The 17777-nt window shown below is 48.2% G+C and overlaps 1 protein-coding gene across 1 annotated transcript in view; it reads right to left on the bottom strand.

Annotated features, from left to right (window-relative positions):
• The window catches only part of MGLL (monoglyceride lipase), a 58051-nt gene extending 40740 nt beyond the window's left edge, over positions 1-17311 (bottom strand). Inside the window, exons 1-2 of the mRNA XM_083155651.1 lie at positions 17155-17311; positions 6007-6144 (exon numbers count right to left, since the gene is read on the bottom strand). Of these exons, the coding sequence (XP_083011777.1) occupies positions 6007-6134 (128 nt within the window). The 5' untranslated portion in view covers positions 6135-6144; positions 17155-17311. The remainder of the gene's footprint in view (positions 1-6006; positions 6145-17154) is intronic.
• Positions 17312-17777: the final 466 nt, after the last annotated feature.

Genomic DNA, 17777 nt, shown 5'->3' on the forward strand with positions numbered 1-17777 from the left:
GCTCAAGCTGACTGCCACTCGTACTTAACCCCTCGTCTGCTAAATACTCCATCTGGCATATCTGCTGCATTATCCCTACATAAGCAGTAATAATAATAATAATGGGCTTTCTATACATGTGATCGGGGCTGGTCTGGATTTTATCAGCGTTCTCTGCTTTTTCCCTATGTGTATAATCCCCCTGGCAGCCACATCGATCTTCCCTAATTCACAAAGGAACCCTCTGAATGGGGACTCACTTCATCCGCTTCTCTCCCCCCCCCCCAAAGAGCTTCCTTCAATTTTTTTTTGCTAAAGTCAGTTACTAAAAAGAGAACAGGTTTTCAAAGCCATCATTATGTAACACCAAAAAAGGAAGTGGCTGCACTAGGCTACATGAACCGGCAGAATCCGTACAGCCAGGGGAGACAGAAATGCAAAGTCAATTATTTCACACATAAGAATTGCACGGTGGCTGCAGAAAGCCGTCACATGATTGAAAGCTCTGGTATTCGGCTCCCTGCACTCCGGGATCTTACTAAGCGGTCACATTGCTAGGGCTGAGAATGGCAGCTCCGTAGGATTTCCATCAGCGCCACGGGTAATGCGCGACCTTGAGAAAAATCTCTGTGTCCTTGGAATGCTCAACCTGAGGCCGGTGTGCCAGACGTTCCCCTGCTCTATATTCTCTGCACACACATGAAAGTCTCTCCTATTATCCCCTGATTCATCCCACAATCTATCGCTCTGTCTTCTTTTTTCAGGTTAAGAATATCTTCAGGACACGGATAGAAAATACAGGATCGCAGCGCTGTGAAGTGGCGCTTGGAGGTTGACCATGGGGGTCATCCTCCTGCAGATCCTGATCTTCCCAGCATGGTGTGTGATAAAAGCAGTGTATTGCAGGTGGCAATGGATGTTCAACCGTAGCTCCCTGCGGCGAGACAACAATCCCTTTCACCTATGGACTTGTCCTTCAAGAATTTTGCAAGCCTTCATCCCTTACCCCCCAGATGTGCTCAAAAAGGGGCAACAAGTCCTCCTCACCTCCGAACACAACCCACAAAGACGCCACAACCCCTATCTCCTCCAGACTAGCCCTAGAATGAGGAGACTAGGACTCCTCATCTCCAAACCAGCCACATAAGGAGGACACAATTACCCCCCAGACTTCACTCAGCGGGTGCACAGCCTCGCCCCACTGCCCACACTCCATTGACTGTATACTGTGTGTCATTAATGATTGGCCATTGATGGTTACTTGCCATTAATGTACAGCACTGATGGCACCACTGATGGTAATCATTAATGGTGGACTCTTACATGACCATCTCTACTGCAGACACCACCTGGAAGAGGGGCTACAATGTCACTAGTACCAGCATGACTTAGTGGGGGAAATTTACTAAGATGTGTATTCTACTTCACATGTGATGTTGCTATAGGCAACCAATCAGATCCTGTCTACTATCTTCTAGAGCAGGGGTGGCCAATCAATCAAGACAAAGAGCCAAAAAATATGTTCTGGTAAGACAAAGAGCCGACACCATGCAAAAATGGGCGTGGCCTAGCTCCTGAAAGGCTGTGGCCTATATAAAGATTGAGCCAGTTTCATGTATACCAATGGAATTATACGGCACATATTTGGTCACCACTGGACTGATAGGGGACACATGGGGGCCCCCTTCACCCCAAATAACAGCAGAATAACCATTTTTACAAATATGGGGGCCATAAAACAATGACCAAGAGTCCCTGTTCTCCCCTTCTCCAAACCCCACCCCACCCTATCCCATGCCACCATAAATGCAATAAGGCACCTTAGAAAAAAACCTTGGCTTGTTTGGGGTCCCAAGGCTTTAGAACCCCCCCCCCCCTCATTAACAGCCCTGAGAGGCTTCAGTCAGAAGAATATACTAACGGGAGCTGTAAACTATAAAGCCGATCGCAATCAACCTTCTGGCCACCTCTGCACTAGGAGGACACAGGCGGCAGCAGCAGTGTCTCCAGCGCCAGTTCAATAATACTCTCACAGTGAGTGTTTGAGTCTCTGCTTATGCGGCGGTGTGCACGCCCAACCCGCCGAGCCGCAGATAAAGGGGAGAAGAGCTGCGGGTTGGCCATCCCTGTTCTAGAGAGTGCTAAATAAATAAGAAGTAGTTTCTGAGACACGAGTTTCCACTTAGCAGGATATGAGAAATGTTCGGTCAGGCCATCCCCGATTAAACTAGAAAACTGACACGTGTGACTACGTTTATATGACAATTGATAAAAAGAATGTTGGACACAAAGCAAATACTGTATTGATTTTTTTTTTAGCAATGACCACCAATATGGTAGTGGCGGCCTGTAGCCAGAGAGACCGCCAAACAGCGCACACCAGCCATGTGACAGTATTTCTAATCAGAAACAATAAAATTGTTATATAAATGATGCACAGTAAATTAACATGACAGATGAAAATGCGTTGTGTGGGGCCTGCATTATAAGTATCACTAGCGCCACCCTCCCTGCGATAAGCCCCGCCTCTTCCCAGATCGGTGCACTTTGGGGTCCTCCGTGTGAAAAATCCTCCAGGCGGTAATTCACACTACACTGAATTTAGCGGATCACATACTAAAACAAACAGTTTGCAGATATTTGTGATGGATCTCCCGGCAGGTTCTCGAGTTCACTGACCCCCTACAACCTGTACTCGCACGGAGGGGTATTGTGTGGCCAGAATTGTGCAGGAATGGTTTACTGTGCCATAGGTCAAATCTGAATGGGTCAGACTAACCTGCCCAGGAATGACCTGCACCCCTGTATTGATTGAACGTGACCTTTAACGCAATAGCCCCCGTTTCACGTCGGATTGCTATGCACCATAGGGCAATTACTCTCAGCTGGTTTAACACTTACGTGCAACTTAAACACAGAAGAGGACCTTTAAGAGCCTTTAAGAGTGATAAAGTACCAGCCAATCATCTCCTAAATGCCATGTTACAGGCTATGTTTGGAACAAAAATGACAGTTGGGGGCTGATTAGATCTGAGTACATATGACCTAGAGGGGAAGAAACAATAGGCGCTAGCATTATTTGAAGCAGTATTGAAGGTAAATCTTATCGCACATTGAGAATATTCTCCAGCTCACACGTCCCCTGCGCAGCATCATGTAAATGGCGGCTGTAGGGAGAAACCACAGGGGGCGCTGGGGAGGGTTGGGGGCTCTACGTGGTAACAGAGCTGTATACAAATAGCAAACTGTACAATAAGTACAGTAGCTACAGTCTGCATGTGCTGATAACAACTCACTATAACCTCAGTACAACCTCCAGCTACACGCCAGTACAATGTTATCACTGTAGGACAGTAGAGTGCCTGCATTCCGGAGTCCTGACATAACTATATAGGCATGTCCCTTACAGCTGTACTCAATTATATATTGTCCGTGTATCTCTGACAAATATATATATATATATATATATATATGACACACACACAAATACACTGCAACTGTGCAGAGGTCTATAAAAAAAAGTTTAATTCCAAGCTTCATTAATTCCCTGCAGGCTGGCCCCTCCATATAACGGCATTATTTGCATAACGACTCGGCTGCTAAATTGCTGTGCAACATTCCAATAAATTGTTCCCAGAGAATGTTGGCTCAGTGTACCTTTAGCGGAAGCCCATTTGTCGTCCAACACAATGTTCACGGACGGTGTAATGGTTATAGCATTACTGCCTCCCAGCACTGAGGTCATGGGTTCTATCCCCAACATGTGTTATATATACGGGGCAGTACGGATGGTGTAATGGTTAGTATTACTGCCTCACAGCACTGAGGTCATGGGTTCTATCCCCACCATGTGTTATATATACAGGGCAGTACGGACAGTGTAATGGTTAGCATTACTGCATCACAGCGCTGAGGTCATGGGTTCTATCCCCACCATGTGTTATATATACGGGGCAGTACGGACGGTGTAATGGTTAGCATTACTGCCTCACAGCACTGAGGTCATGGGTTCTATCCCCACCATGTGTTATATATACGGGGCAGTACGGACGGTGTAATGGTTAGTATTACTGCCTCCCAGCACTGAGGTCATGGGTTCTATCCCCACCATGTGTTATATATACGGGGCAGTACGGACGGTGTAATGGTTAGCATTACTGTCTCATAGCACTGAGGTCATGGGTTCTATCCCCAACATGTGTTATATATACGGGGCAGTACGGACGGTGTAATGGTTACATTACTGCCTCACAGCACTGAGGTCATGGGTTCTATCTCCACCATGTGTTATATATACAGGGCAGTACGGATGGTGTAATGGTTAGCATTACTGCCTCACAGCACTGAGGTCATGGGTTCTATTCCCCACCATGTGTTATATATACTGGGCAGCACGGACGGTGTAATGGTTACATTACTGCCTCACAGCACTGAGGTCATGGGTTCTATCCCCACCATGTGTTATATATACGGGACAGTACGGACGGTGTAATGGTTAGCATTACTGCCTCACAGCGCTGAGGTCATGGGTTCTATCCCCACCATGTGTTATATATACGGGGCAGTACGGATGGTGTAATGGTTATATTACTGCCTCACAGCGCTGAGGTCATGGGTTCTATCCCCACCATGTGTTATATATACACGGGGCAGTACGGATGGTGTAATGGTTACATTACTGCCTCACAGCACTGAGGTCATGGGTTCTATCCCCACCATGTGTTATATATACAGGGCAGTACGGACGGTGTAATGGTTAGTATTACTGCCTCACAGTGCTGAGGTCATGGGTTCTATTCCCACCATGTGTTATATATACGGGGCAGTATGGATGGTGTAATGGTTATAGCATTACTGCCTCCCAGCACTGAGGTCATGGGTTCTATCCCCAACATGTGTTATATATACGGGGCAGTACGGAGGGTGTAATGGTTACATTACTGCCTCACAGCACTGAGGTCATGGGTTCTATCCCCACCATGTGTTATATATACGGGACAGTACGGACGGTGTAATGGTTACACTGAGGTCATGGGTTCTATCCCCAACATGTGTTATATATACGGGGCAGTACGGAGGGTGTAATGGTTACATTACTGCCTCACAGCACTGAGGTCACGGGTTCTATCCCCACCATGTGTTATATATACGGGGCAGTACGGATGGTGTAATGGTTACATTACTGCCTCACAGCACTGAGGTCATGGGTTCTATCCCCACCATGTGTTATATATACGGGGCAGTACGTATGGTGTAATGGTTATAGCATTACTGCCTCACAGCGCTGAGGTCATGGGTTCTATCCCCACCATGTGTTATATATACAGGGCAGTACGGACGGTGTAATGGTTAGCATTACTGCCTCACAACACTGAGGTCATGGGTTCTATCCCCACCATGTGTTATATATAGGGCAGTACGGATGGTGTAATGGTTAGCATTACTGCCTCACAGCACCGAGGTCATGGGTTCTATCCCCACCATGGCCCTAACTGTGCAGAGTTTGTATATTCTCCCCGTGCTTGCGTGGGTTTACTCCGGGTGCTCCGGGTTCCTCCCACAATCCACAAATATACTGGTTGGTTACTGGCTTCCAACAAAAATTAACCCTAGAATGTCTGTGTGCGTGTACATGTGGTAGGGAATATAGATTGTAAGCTCCACTGGGGCAGGGACTGATGTGAATGTTCAAATATTCTCTGTACAGCGATGCAGAATATGTGTGCGCTATATAAGAAACTTAATAAACAAATAATAAATAAATGTTCCTGAGGATACTGAAACTAGCGAATTCACTGAGGCACGAGGCACTCCATACCTCAATTCTATGAAAGCAGGAGGTACACTTAAAGAATAATGCTGCATCCTGTTTAAGTATTCCCAGAGTAGGGACCCGCTGAAGAAGGACACATACAGTACTGTATGTACGATACACCTGTCATGTTCCATACACGGCATCCAGGCTTATAAAGGATGCAGGTTTTTAACCTTGCCAGAAAAGGTCACCGTAACAGAGTGCAGCCTTACCTGGGGGGTGTTGGGGGTTTCCAATATCTGCAGTAAATCTGTTGCCCATCCGCGTTCACATAATGCTGGGGATCCTGATGTGGGGAACCCTGAGGACTGATCCCAGGGCTGCAGTCTTCAGGCATCATTGGGAACTGCCTAGAATTTAATGCGAAAAAGAAAACACAACTGGATGAGACAGAAGTTTGCAGGTAGCGCTCGGGTAGAGTGATCATTGTCCGCAGTCTGGCACAGCATGCTGTAACACCATTCCCGCCTCCCAATGCCCAGAGCCTCATCTGCCCATACCCAATGGTGGTTTGTTACGCAGAACACAGCTTATAAAGCACCAGGAGGGCATCACATGTCTTAGGGAAGAGGCTGCTAGTGACAGGGGGAACGTCTCAAGTCATGTGTGCTCTGGGACGTTCTATGTTCTGTGAGCTACTGGATCACCGGAGGGGACTTTGCATCCCTGTATTAGGGCATAAGAAAACCAGCGGGGCGGGATGTTCTCTTTACAAAGATTCGGCAAAACAATATCTTATTCTACCGACTGATGAAAGGCAGCAGAAAAACTTTACTGGAGGTGACAGGGTTAAATCACTAAGAAACATGGAAGCAGCACACATATTGTGCTAGGTGGTTATCTGAGCCGCCCCTTCTAGCTGGCGAGCCGGAGAAACAGGTGCATACATAGTATTGTGTGACAGGAGGCACACACATGGCTGCACCTAACTCTTTGTATTGAGGTGGCAGGGGCCGCTGCACACTGCACTGCATTACTGGTCTGCCCCGTATCATCACATACAGTACTACACTGCATTACTGGGACTGCCCCGTATCATCACATACAGTACTACACTGCATTACTGGGACTGCCCCGTATCATCACATACATACACTACTACACTGCATTACTGGGACTGCCCTGTATCATCGCATACATACAGTACTACACTGCATTACTGGGACTGCCCCGTATCATCACATACATACACTACTACACTGCATTACTGGGACTGCCCTGTATCATCGCATACATACAGTACTACACTGCATTACTGGGATTGCCCCGTATCATCACATACATACAGTACTACACTGCATTACTGGTACTGCCCCGTATCATCACATACAGTACTACACTCCATTACTGGGACTGCCCCGTATCATCACATACATACAGTACTGCACTGCATTACTGGTCTGCCCCGTATCATCACATACCTACAGTACTACACTCCATTCCTGGGACTGCCCCGTATCATCACATACATACAGCACTACACTGCATTACTGGGACTGCCCCGTATCATCACATACATACAGTACTACACTGCATTACTGGTACTGCCCCGTATCATCACATACAGTACTACACTCCATTACTGGGACTGCCCCATATCATCACATACATACAGCACTACACTGCATTACTGGGACTGCCCCGTATCATCACATACATACAGTACTACACTCCATTACTGGGACTGCCCCGTATCATCACATAGATACAGTACTACACTGCATTACTGGTCTGCCCCGTATCATCACATGCATAAAGTACTACACTGCATTACTGGGACTGCCCCGTATCATCACATACAGTACTACACTCCATTACTGGGACTGCCCCGTATCATCACATACATACAGTACTACACTGCATTACTGGGACTGCCCCGTATCATCACATACATACAGTACTACACTGCATTACTGGGACTGCCCCGTATCATCACATACATACAGTACTACACTCCATTACTGGGACTGCCCCGTATCATCACATACATACAGTACTACACTGCATTACTGGTCTGCCCCGTATCATCACATACATACAGCACTACACTGCATTACTGGGACTGCCCCGTATCATCACATACATACAGTACAGTACTACACTGCATTACTGGGACTGCCCCGTATCATCACATACATACAGTACTACACTCCATTACTGGGACTGCCCCGTATCATCACATACATACAGTACTACACTGCATTACTGGTCTGCCCCGTATCATCACATGCATACAGTACTACACTGCATTACTGGGACTGCCCTGTATCATCACATGCATACAGTACTACACGGCATTACTGGGACTGCCCTGTATCATCACATGCATACAGTACTACACGGCATTACTGGGACTGCCCGGTATCATCACATGCATACAGTACTACACGGCATTACTGGGACTGCCCGGTATCATCACATACACACAGTACTACACTGCATTACTAGGACTGCCCTGTATCATCACATGCATACAGTACTACACGGCATTACTGGGACTGCCCCGTATCATCACATACAGTACTAAAATGCATTACTGGGACTGCCCGTATCATCACATACAGCACTACACTGCATTACTGGGACTTCCCCGTATCATCACATACAGTACTACAATGCATTACTGGGACTGCCCATATCATCACATACAGTACTACACTGCATTACTGGGACTGCCCCATATCATCACATACATACAGTACAACACTGCATTACTGGGACTGCCCTGTATCATCACATACATACAGTACAACACAACTGGGACTGCCGCGTATCATCACATACAGTACTACACTGCATTACTAGGACTGCCCCGTATCATCACATCCATACAGTACTACACTGCATTACTGGGACTGCCCCGTATCATCACATGCATACAGTACTACACTGCATTACTGGGTCTGCCCCGTATCATCACATACATACAGTACTACCCTGCATTACTGGGACTGCCCCGTATCATCACATGCATACAGTACTACACTGCATTACTGGTCTGCCCCGTATCATCACATACAGTGCATACAGCACTACACTCCATTACTGGGACTGCCCCGTATCATCACATACATACAGTACTACACTGCATTACTGGGACAGCCCCATATCATCACATACATACAGCACTACACTGCATTACTAGGCCAGCCCCATATCATCACATACATACAGCACTACACTGCATTACTGGGTCTGCCCCGTATCATCACATACATACAGTACTACACTGCATTACTGGGACTGCCCTGTATCTTCACATACATACAGTACTGCATTACTGGCACTGCCCTATATCGTCACATAGATACAGTACTACACTGCATTACTGGGACTGCCCTGTTTAGTCTCATATATACAGTATTACACTGCATTAATGGCACTGCCCCATATCGTCACATAGATACAGTACTACAATGCAGGTACCTGTTTCCTAGCACGGCGCCCCCGATGTCCATCGTAGGGCATCTGATCGCATTGCATGCCATATAGCCGCATACAATGCTTTTTCAATTGTACAAGCACCCTGATGGGTGCTTACAATGTTAAATGCACCCCCCCACTATCAACACATACCCGAAGTGAGGCGAGCGTCGTCGGTACACGTCCTTCGACCTTTTCATACCCCCACTATCCACGTAGGCGTGGAGTTGATTGTAGATAGTGTGGGGAGCCCGAAGCATGGCGAGGGCAGCGAGCCCCGCGAGGGGACGCGTATTACTTTACATGTATTCCGCATCCCCTCGCCACGCTTCGGGCTCGGTGGCTCGCCGACGTGGATAGTGGGGGTATGAAAAGGTCGGAGGACGTGTACCGCTGCGCTCGCCATGCTTCGGGTTGGCATTGATCCTGGGGGTGGCGTTGACAATGGGGGGCCATTTAACATTGTAAGGACCCATCAGGGTGCTTGTACAATCAAAAATCGTATATCGTATGCCATATTAAGTGTTATGGTATATGATGCAATGGGCGCCGTGCTAGGAAACAATTACCACAATGCATTAAAGGTACTGCACCGTAGGGTCACATACATACTACGCTGCATTACTGGCACATCCCCATATAGTCACATAGGGAATCGGGACATCTGTCAGAATGAACTTAGGTCTACAGTCATTAGGTCGACCCCACTAGGTCGACTGGCAGGAAGGTCGACCTGACTTAAGGTCGACATGGGCCAAGGTCGACATGACTTAAGGTCGAATTTGCATAAAGGTCGACATGAGGAAGGTCGACTGGTCATAAGGTCGACATGGGTTTTTCACTGTTTTTTTATCCGAATGTCGACACAGTCGACATGGACACAGTTGGCAATGAGAATCGGACCCTCGCATCGCTCGCTTCGCTCGCAATGCTTCGGGCGCGGTGCCTCGCTGCGCTCGGCACACTATTTTATTCTCCCACCACGCCCTAGTGGATGGTAGGGCATGAAATACTGCCTGTCGGCACATGTCGGCTCAAAAAAACAGTGAAAAACCCATGTCGACCTTATGACCAGTCGACCTTCCTCATGTCGACCTTTATGCAAATGCGACCTTAAGTCATGTCGACCTTGGCCCATGTCGACCTTAAGTCAGGTCGACCTTCCTGCCAGTCGACCTAGTGGGGTCGACCTAATGACTGTAGACCTAAGTTCATTCTAATAGATGACCGCTTCCCGTCACATAGATACAGCACTACACTGCATTACTGGGATTGCCCCATATCATCACATAGATACAGCACTACACTGCATTACTGGGACTGCCCCATAGCATTACATACATACATACAGTACTGCACTGCATTACTGGTACTACACCATATCATTACAGACATACAGTACTACACTACTGGGACTGCCTTGTATCATCACATACTTACAGCACTACACTGCATTACTGGGACTGCCCTGTATCATCACATACATACAGTACTGCACTGCATTACTGGGACTGCCCCATAGCACCACATACATACATACATACATACATACATACATACAGTACTACACTACTGTGACTGCCTCGTATCATCACATACATACAGCACTGCATTACTGGGACTGCCCCATATCATAACATACATACAGTACTGCACTGCATTACTGGTACTACACCATATCATCACATACAGTACTACACTGCATTACTGGGACTGCCCCGTATGGTCACATACATACAGTACTACACTGCATTACTGGGACTGCCCCGTATCGTCACATACATACAGTACTACACGGCATTACTGGGACTGCCCCATATCGTAACATACATACAGCACTGCACTGCATTACTGGGACTGCCCCATATCGTCGCATACATACATACAGTACTACACTGCATTAAAGGGACTGCTGTACATAGCAACAGCAGTATATTTGCAGAAACACGCAATTCCCCTCATACCTGAAATTGGAACTAGAAGTTACAGGTATGAGCAGCTTCACACAGGCAAAACTGTACACGCATACATACGGGATATGCTACCAGACAGCAGGGGTTTCGTATACAAGGATCTTTTAGGATCAGGGGTTAAAGTGAGCGGGAACGGGGTGGAACTGAGTTCCACCTCTACCTCAGTCCTAAACAGTAATTCCAACATAAAAGCCTTTTCCAGCAGCTACTTCTTCTGGCACAGCGTATGTAATGTAAAGTGAAGATGAACAACTGTGGACATTAACATTATGTGTATAAGGGGCATCTCTGTGTGATTTAATTAGTGATGTGCGGTTCGGATTTACTCGGATTTCAAAACCAAATCTTATTCGTTATCGGCTGTCACATGTTGTGGATAGCCAATAAAATATTGCTTTGAAACTGAGCAAATCTGAGCCAAATCCAAACCGCACATCTCTAGATTGAATATGAATCAAGGGCACTACATGCGGTGTAATGTGTATATGATTGGGACCATTATCCCTTTATGGGTGGTAGGGCACAAATTACCTGACACTGGTCTACTATTGTAAAGCGCAACGGAATCTGTTGCGCTATATAAGAAACTGCAAATAAATAATAAATAAATAGTGTCAGGTGGGGGGGGGGGGGGGGGTGTTAGGGGAACGGAGTGCTACTTTAAGCCCTGTGCAGGATCCCTGCAGGCGGATGTCACACAGGATGCACACAGGTGAATGTCACGCAGGATGTACACAGGGGGGTGTCACACGACGTACACAGGGGGATGTCACACTGGACGTACACAGGAGATGTCACGCAGGATGTACACAGGAGATGTCACGCAGGATGTACACAGGGGGATGTCACACAGGATGTACACCGGGGGATGTCACACAGGATGTACACCGGGGGGTGTCACACTGGGTGTACACAGGGGGGTGTCACACTGGACGTACACAGGGGGGTGTCACACTGGACGTACACAGGGGGGTGTCACACTGGACGTACACAGGAGATGTCACGCAGGATGTACACAGGAGATGTCACGCAGGATGTACACAGGGGGATGCAACAGGATGTACACCGGGGGGTGTCACACTGGACGTACACAGGGGGGTGTCACACTGGACGTACACAGGGGGGTGTCACACTTGACGTACACAGGGGGATGTCACACTGGACGTACACAGGGGGATGTCACACAGGATGTACACAAGGGGATGTCACACAGGACACACACAGGGGGATGTCACACAGGACGCACACATGCGGATGTCACACAGGATACACACAGGAGGATGTCACACAGGATACACATAGGAGGATGTCACACAGGATACACACAGGAGGATGTCACACAGGATGCACACAAGAGGATGTCACACAGGATGCACACAGGAGGATGTCACACAGGACCCATACAGGCGGATGTCACACAGGATGCACACATGTGGATATCACACACCAGGCACACAAGTGGATGCACACAGGTGGCTGTCACAGCGTTGGATGTCACACAGATAAATGTCACGCAGGTCCCAGAACCCACAGCGAGGATCCCATCACCTATTGCTCCTTCCTCTGTCCTCCGGGCACACTAAAGGTGAAATGTAATACATACCTCCCAACTGTCCTGCTTATCGCGGGAATGTCCCGATATTTTGGGACATTCCCGCGTCCCTCCCGCCGCCGGCAGTGTCCCGCGGGGGGGGGGGGGCAGTTGGGAGTCCCCCCTGTCGTCCGTGAATAGACGTTTTTACAGGCAGAGGGGCCGGCCAACAGCCCCCATCGCGGCGCAAAACGGGGCGTGGCCTCGCGGGAGCGCCGCGAGTATAGGCCACACCCCTGTCAGATAGGCCACGCCCCAAAAAATTGCTGCGCCCCCAAGTCGCGCACCCTGTCCCGCCACCGGGGTCCCGGATGTTGGGAGGTATGGTAATAGGTTGAGAGATTCAGAAAGTGAGAGATTTGGTAAGAAATCTCCAGTTTTTGTTTTTAAGCAACAATCATTTACACTGCAAACCACTTTGATTTTGCAGTGTAAATGATTGCCCCTTTAAATAAACTGGAGATTTCTTACCAAATCTCTCACTTCTGAATCTCTCATCCTATTACATTTCCCCCTAACAGTCTACGTCAGTGGTTCCCAAACTGTGTGCCGTGGCACCCTGGGGTGCCTCAGGACCCTTGAAGGGGTGCCTCAGGACCCTTGAAGGGGTGCCTCAGGTTGGTGGTCTAAGACCAATTAAAAGTAATTATTGTTAAGGTAATGGGCAAAACCAGTACTTGCGGATGCCAATAATAAATGATTTGGACAAACAGAAGAAAATCTTGTACTTTACTTCAAAAATAAACTTAATATGTTATATAAACACAACTTATTTAATTTCTCCATAACAAACTTTTGGCCTAGGGGTGTCATGGATAAAATTCTGATAATATCAGGTACCGTGATTCTAAAAAGTTTGGGACCCCCTAGTCTACGTATTAGTTATATCCAGACTTGAGCACAAATATTTAAACAAAATAACTAAAGTACTAGTTAAGCTACCTATGTCCGTGTATGACCGTGTATGACCATGTATGACCATGTATGACCATCCCTAACACCTGTACTGTGGGTGTGCCTTAAGGAATGTAGGTGTAGAGATAAGAGGAGGGATGGGTCAGATCTATATGTATATAAAGTGCACTGCGTCAGTGCTCCAGGTAGGACACAACTTTATCTACATCCAACCAATACAAGGCCGACCTCAGGCCAATACAAGGCCGACCCCAGGCCAATACAAGGCCGACCCCAGGCCAATACAAGGCCGACCCCAGGCTAATAAAAGGCCAACCCCAGGCTAATACAAGGCAGACCCCAGGCCAATACAAGGCCAACCCCAGGCCAATACAAGGCCGACCCCAGGCCAATACAAGGCCGACCCCAGGCCAATACAAGGCCAACCCCAGGCCAATACAAGGCCGACCCCAGGCCAATACAAGGCCGTCCCCAGGCCAATACAAGGCCGTCCCCAGGCCAATACAAGGCCGACCCCAGGCCAATACAAGGCCGACCCCAGGCCAATACAAGGCCAACCCCAGGCCAATACAAGGCCGACCCCAGGCCAATACAAGGCTGTCCCCAGGCCAATACAAGGCCGACCCCAGGCCAATACAAGGCCAACCCCAGGCTAATACAAGGCCGACCCCAGGCCAATACAAGGCTTACTTGTGGTACTGAGGCTCTAATCCAAGATATCTGAAATATAATATACCTGTACCCTACATGTACCTGTACACTAGACCTACCTGACCCAATGAATTCAAGTACCCTATGCCTACATGTACCCCTACCTACCTACCTTTACCCCAAAACTAGATGTACTCTATGCTGACCTGTACCCTGTGCCTACAAGTACTCTACATGTCCCTGTACCTTACATGCACCCTATGTCTACTGTACCCACCTCCTACCTGTACTGCCTGCCTATATGTATCACCTGCCTACCTCTGCTCCCTGACAACCTGTACACCGGTACCCCAAAACTACCTGTACCACATGCCAACATGCAAACCCTGCCTACCTGTAACTTATGTCTCTCTGTACTCCCTTCCTACCTGTACATATATGCCTACTTGTAACCCCTGTCTAACTGTATCCCCTGCCTACCTGGGACCAATGCCTACCTGTACCTCAAGTCTCCCTGCACCCCAAGTCAACTGGAATCACTATGCCTACCTGTTACCCATGTTTATCTGTGCCCTCTACATGTATCCCATGCCTGCCTGGTCTGCATGTCTTCCAGTAACCCATCCTATCTGGACCCCTAGCTACCTGTGCCCCCTACCCACCTGTAGCCACTGCCTACCTTTACCCATGGACGTGCGGTGAGGTATATGGCTCAAGAGTCCCTGGCAAGTACCAGAGCCAGATATGCACTCAATATATGAGCCATGGGGTACATACCAGCATTATACACATGTGCAGCAGAATACACTGCTGGAGATTCACTGAGTTTCGATAAGAGATGCGCAGAAAAGGTAGCAGGATGAGGCACTGCCTCACCTGCCATAGACTTTTTACTCCAGCATTTTGACTATAAAAATGATTAGAATAATAAAAATTAGATTTTTTTTTAATAAATTATTTGTATTTTTGACATACTTTATCAATTCAAAACACCGGCATATACGCTAGTATGACAGGAAAGGCTGTGCCTCACCTACCTCACCCCACTGCCTTTACCCCCTTTCCTACCTATGTCTCCTACCTATATCCCATGACTAATTGTACTCCCTAACCTATCTGTGCCCCCTACCCACTATCTATCTGCACCACCTTGCCTACACATGCCCCCTTTCTGTATCCCATACCTAGCTGTTCTATGTGTCTCAAGGTACCTTTTCCTATCTGAGTCCCTACCTACCTGTGCCCCCTACCCGCCTGTACCTACTGCCTACCTATGTCCACTACCAATATCCCATGTATAATTGTGCCACCTCAAATGTTGATAAATAATTGAGAAAAACAAAAAAAACAAACGACAAATAACAGATCAAAATCACACCTGGATCAACTACAACTCCCAGCATGGACTGCAGTGTAGGACCTGGCCATGGAGGCTGCCTCCGCTATAACTGAGCACATACACTGCTCCCTACTACTACCCGAGCCACCTGCAGACAGTAGGGGGCGCAAACGGTCCTATGTGATGTGCCAGCGCTGTAGCCTCAGATGCCCCTTCTCTAATGACACTACCACTTTACTCACTAAGATTGGTGACAATGGCATTGCTTAACCCAGCAACTCTTAAAAGTACTTATCCACTAACAATAAAATCTTACCCATCAGCACCAACAATTGTGTCTTACCCACCAGTACCAACCAGGGTGCCTTTACCCATCAGCACCAATCATGATATCTTACCCACCAATCATAATAATGATCTTACCCACCAATCATAATAATAAAGTCTTACCCACCAGTACCAACCAGGGTGCCTTTACCCATCAGCACCAATCATGATATCTTACCCACCAATCATAATAATGATCTTACCCACCAATCATAATAATGATATCTTACCCACCAACCACAATAATGAGGTCTTACCCATCTGCACCAACCATGATATCTTACCCACCAATCATAATAATGATGTCTTACCCACCAGCACCAACCACGGTGCCTTACCCACCAGCACCAACCATGGTGCCTTACCCACCAGCACCAACCATGGTGCCTTACCCACCAGCACCTACATGACCCTCTCCTGGAGGGACACAATGCTCTGCTCCTGGACTTTCCTCTTAATATATGATTACCATCACATGTGTTGAACAGGTAAATTAGTGCTACACTACAGGTGATGGCAATTATACATTAACAGGGAAGAGCAGGAGCAGAGCAATGTGTCCCTCCTGGAGAGGGTCATGTTGGGAGGTATGCATACCCACCAACACCAACCATGGTGCCTTACCCACCAGCACCAACCAAGGTGCCTTACCCACCAGCACCAACCACAGTGCCTTACCCACCAGCACAAACCACGGTGCCTTACCCACCAGCACCAACCAAGGTGCCTTACCCACCAGCACCAACCAAGGTGCCTTACCCACCAGCACCAACCATGGTGCCTTACCCACCAGCCCCAACCAAGGTGCCATACCCACCAGCACCAACCATGGTGCCTTACCCACCAGCACCAACCATGGTGCCTTACCCACCAGCACCAACCAAGGTGCCATACCCACCAGCAATAACCATGGTGCCTTACCCACCAGCACCAACCAAGGTGCCATACCCACCAGCACCAACCAAGGTGCCATACCCACCAGCACCAACCAAGGTGCCTTACCCACCAGCACCAACCATGGTGCCTTACCCACCAGCCCTGCAGATGCCGTATGCCCTTGCACACTGAGGTTGCTCTCTCCCCCACCTGCTATAGCGGGTGCTGCCGTCCCACCCACTGACACGGAAGGTGCCCGTCTTACCCAGCCACAAAGCCCGCGGTGAGTGCGCCTCCTAGCCCCGGACGGTCATGCTGTGCCAGCCCCAGCCCAGGCAGGATACAGCGGGTGCCCGACTCGGTGTCAGCCGCTCACTGACAGCCAGAGCAGCCTGAGCAGCGGACGGGGAGGGGTGGGCGGGCATAGGCAGATGAGCGGGCGGGGCTCCGTAGCTGTCACTCCGTGAACGCAGGCTGGCGCACGTGGTTCTCCGTGGGGTTGGGCGGGGCTATAGTTCATTGTGGGCGTGTTCTCGTGAGTCCCCACCCCCGTCAGCTTTATTTGTGTGAGGGGCAGTGCCAGGAGATGCCATCTGTCTCCATACTGGCAGGGCTGCTAAGTGCTACATGGTACAGCGCTGCACACACTGAGGGGGCTTTTACCATTCATGTCAGTATTAGTATCAACGTCATCATCATCATCATCAACATTATTATTAATATTATTATTATTATTGTTGCTAATATTAGTTATTTTATCATCATTATTATTATTGTGGTTGTTATCATTATTATTACTGATTGTTTCTATGATAAAAGGTGGCAGCTTCTGATCTTAGCTGTGTGTGTGGCGGGTGGCGTTTAGTCCACGCGCAATGCTGCTAAATT

The sequence above is a fragment of the Crinia signifera genome, chromosome 8 (assembly GCF_055691185.1).
Source record: "Crinia signifera chromosome 8, ASM5569118v1, whole genome shotgun sequence".
NCBI lineage: Eukaryota > Metazoa > Chordata > Amphibia > Anura > Myobatrachidae > Crinia > Crinia signifera.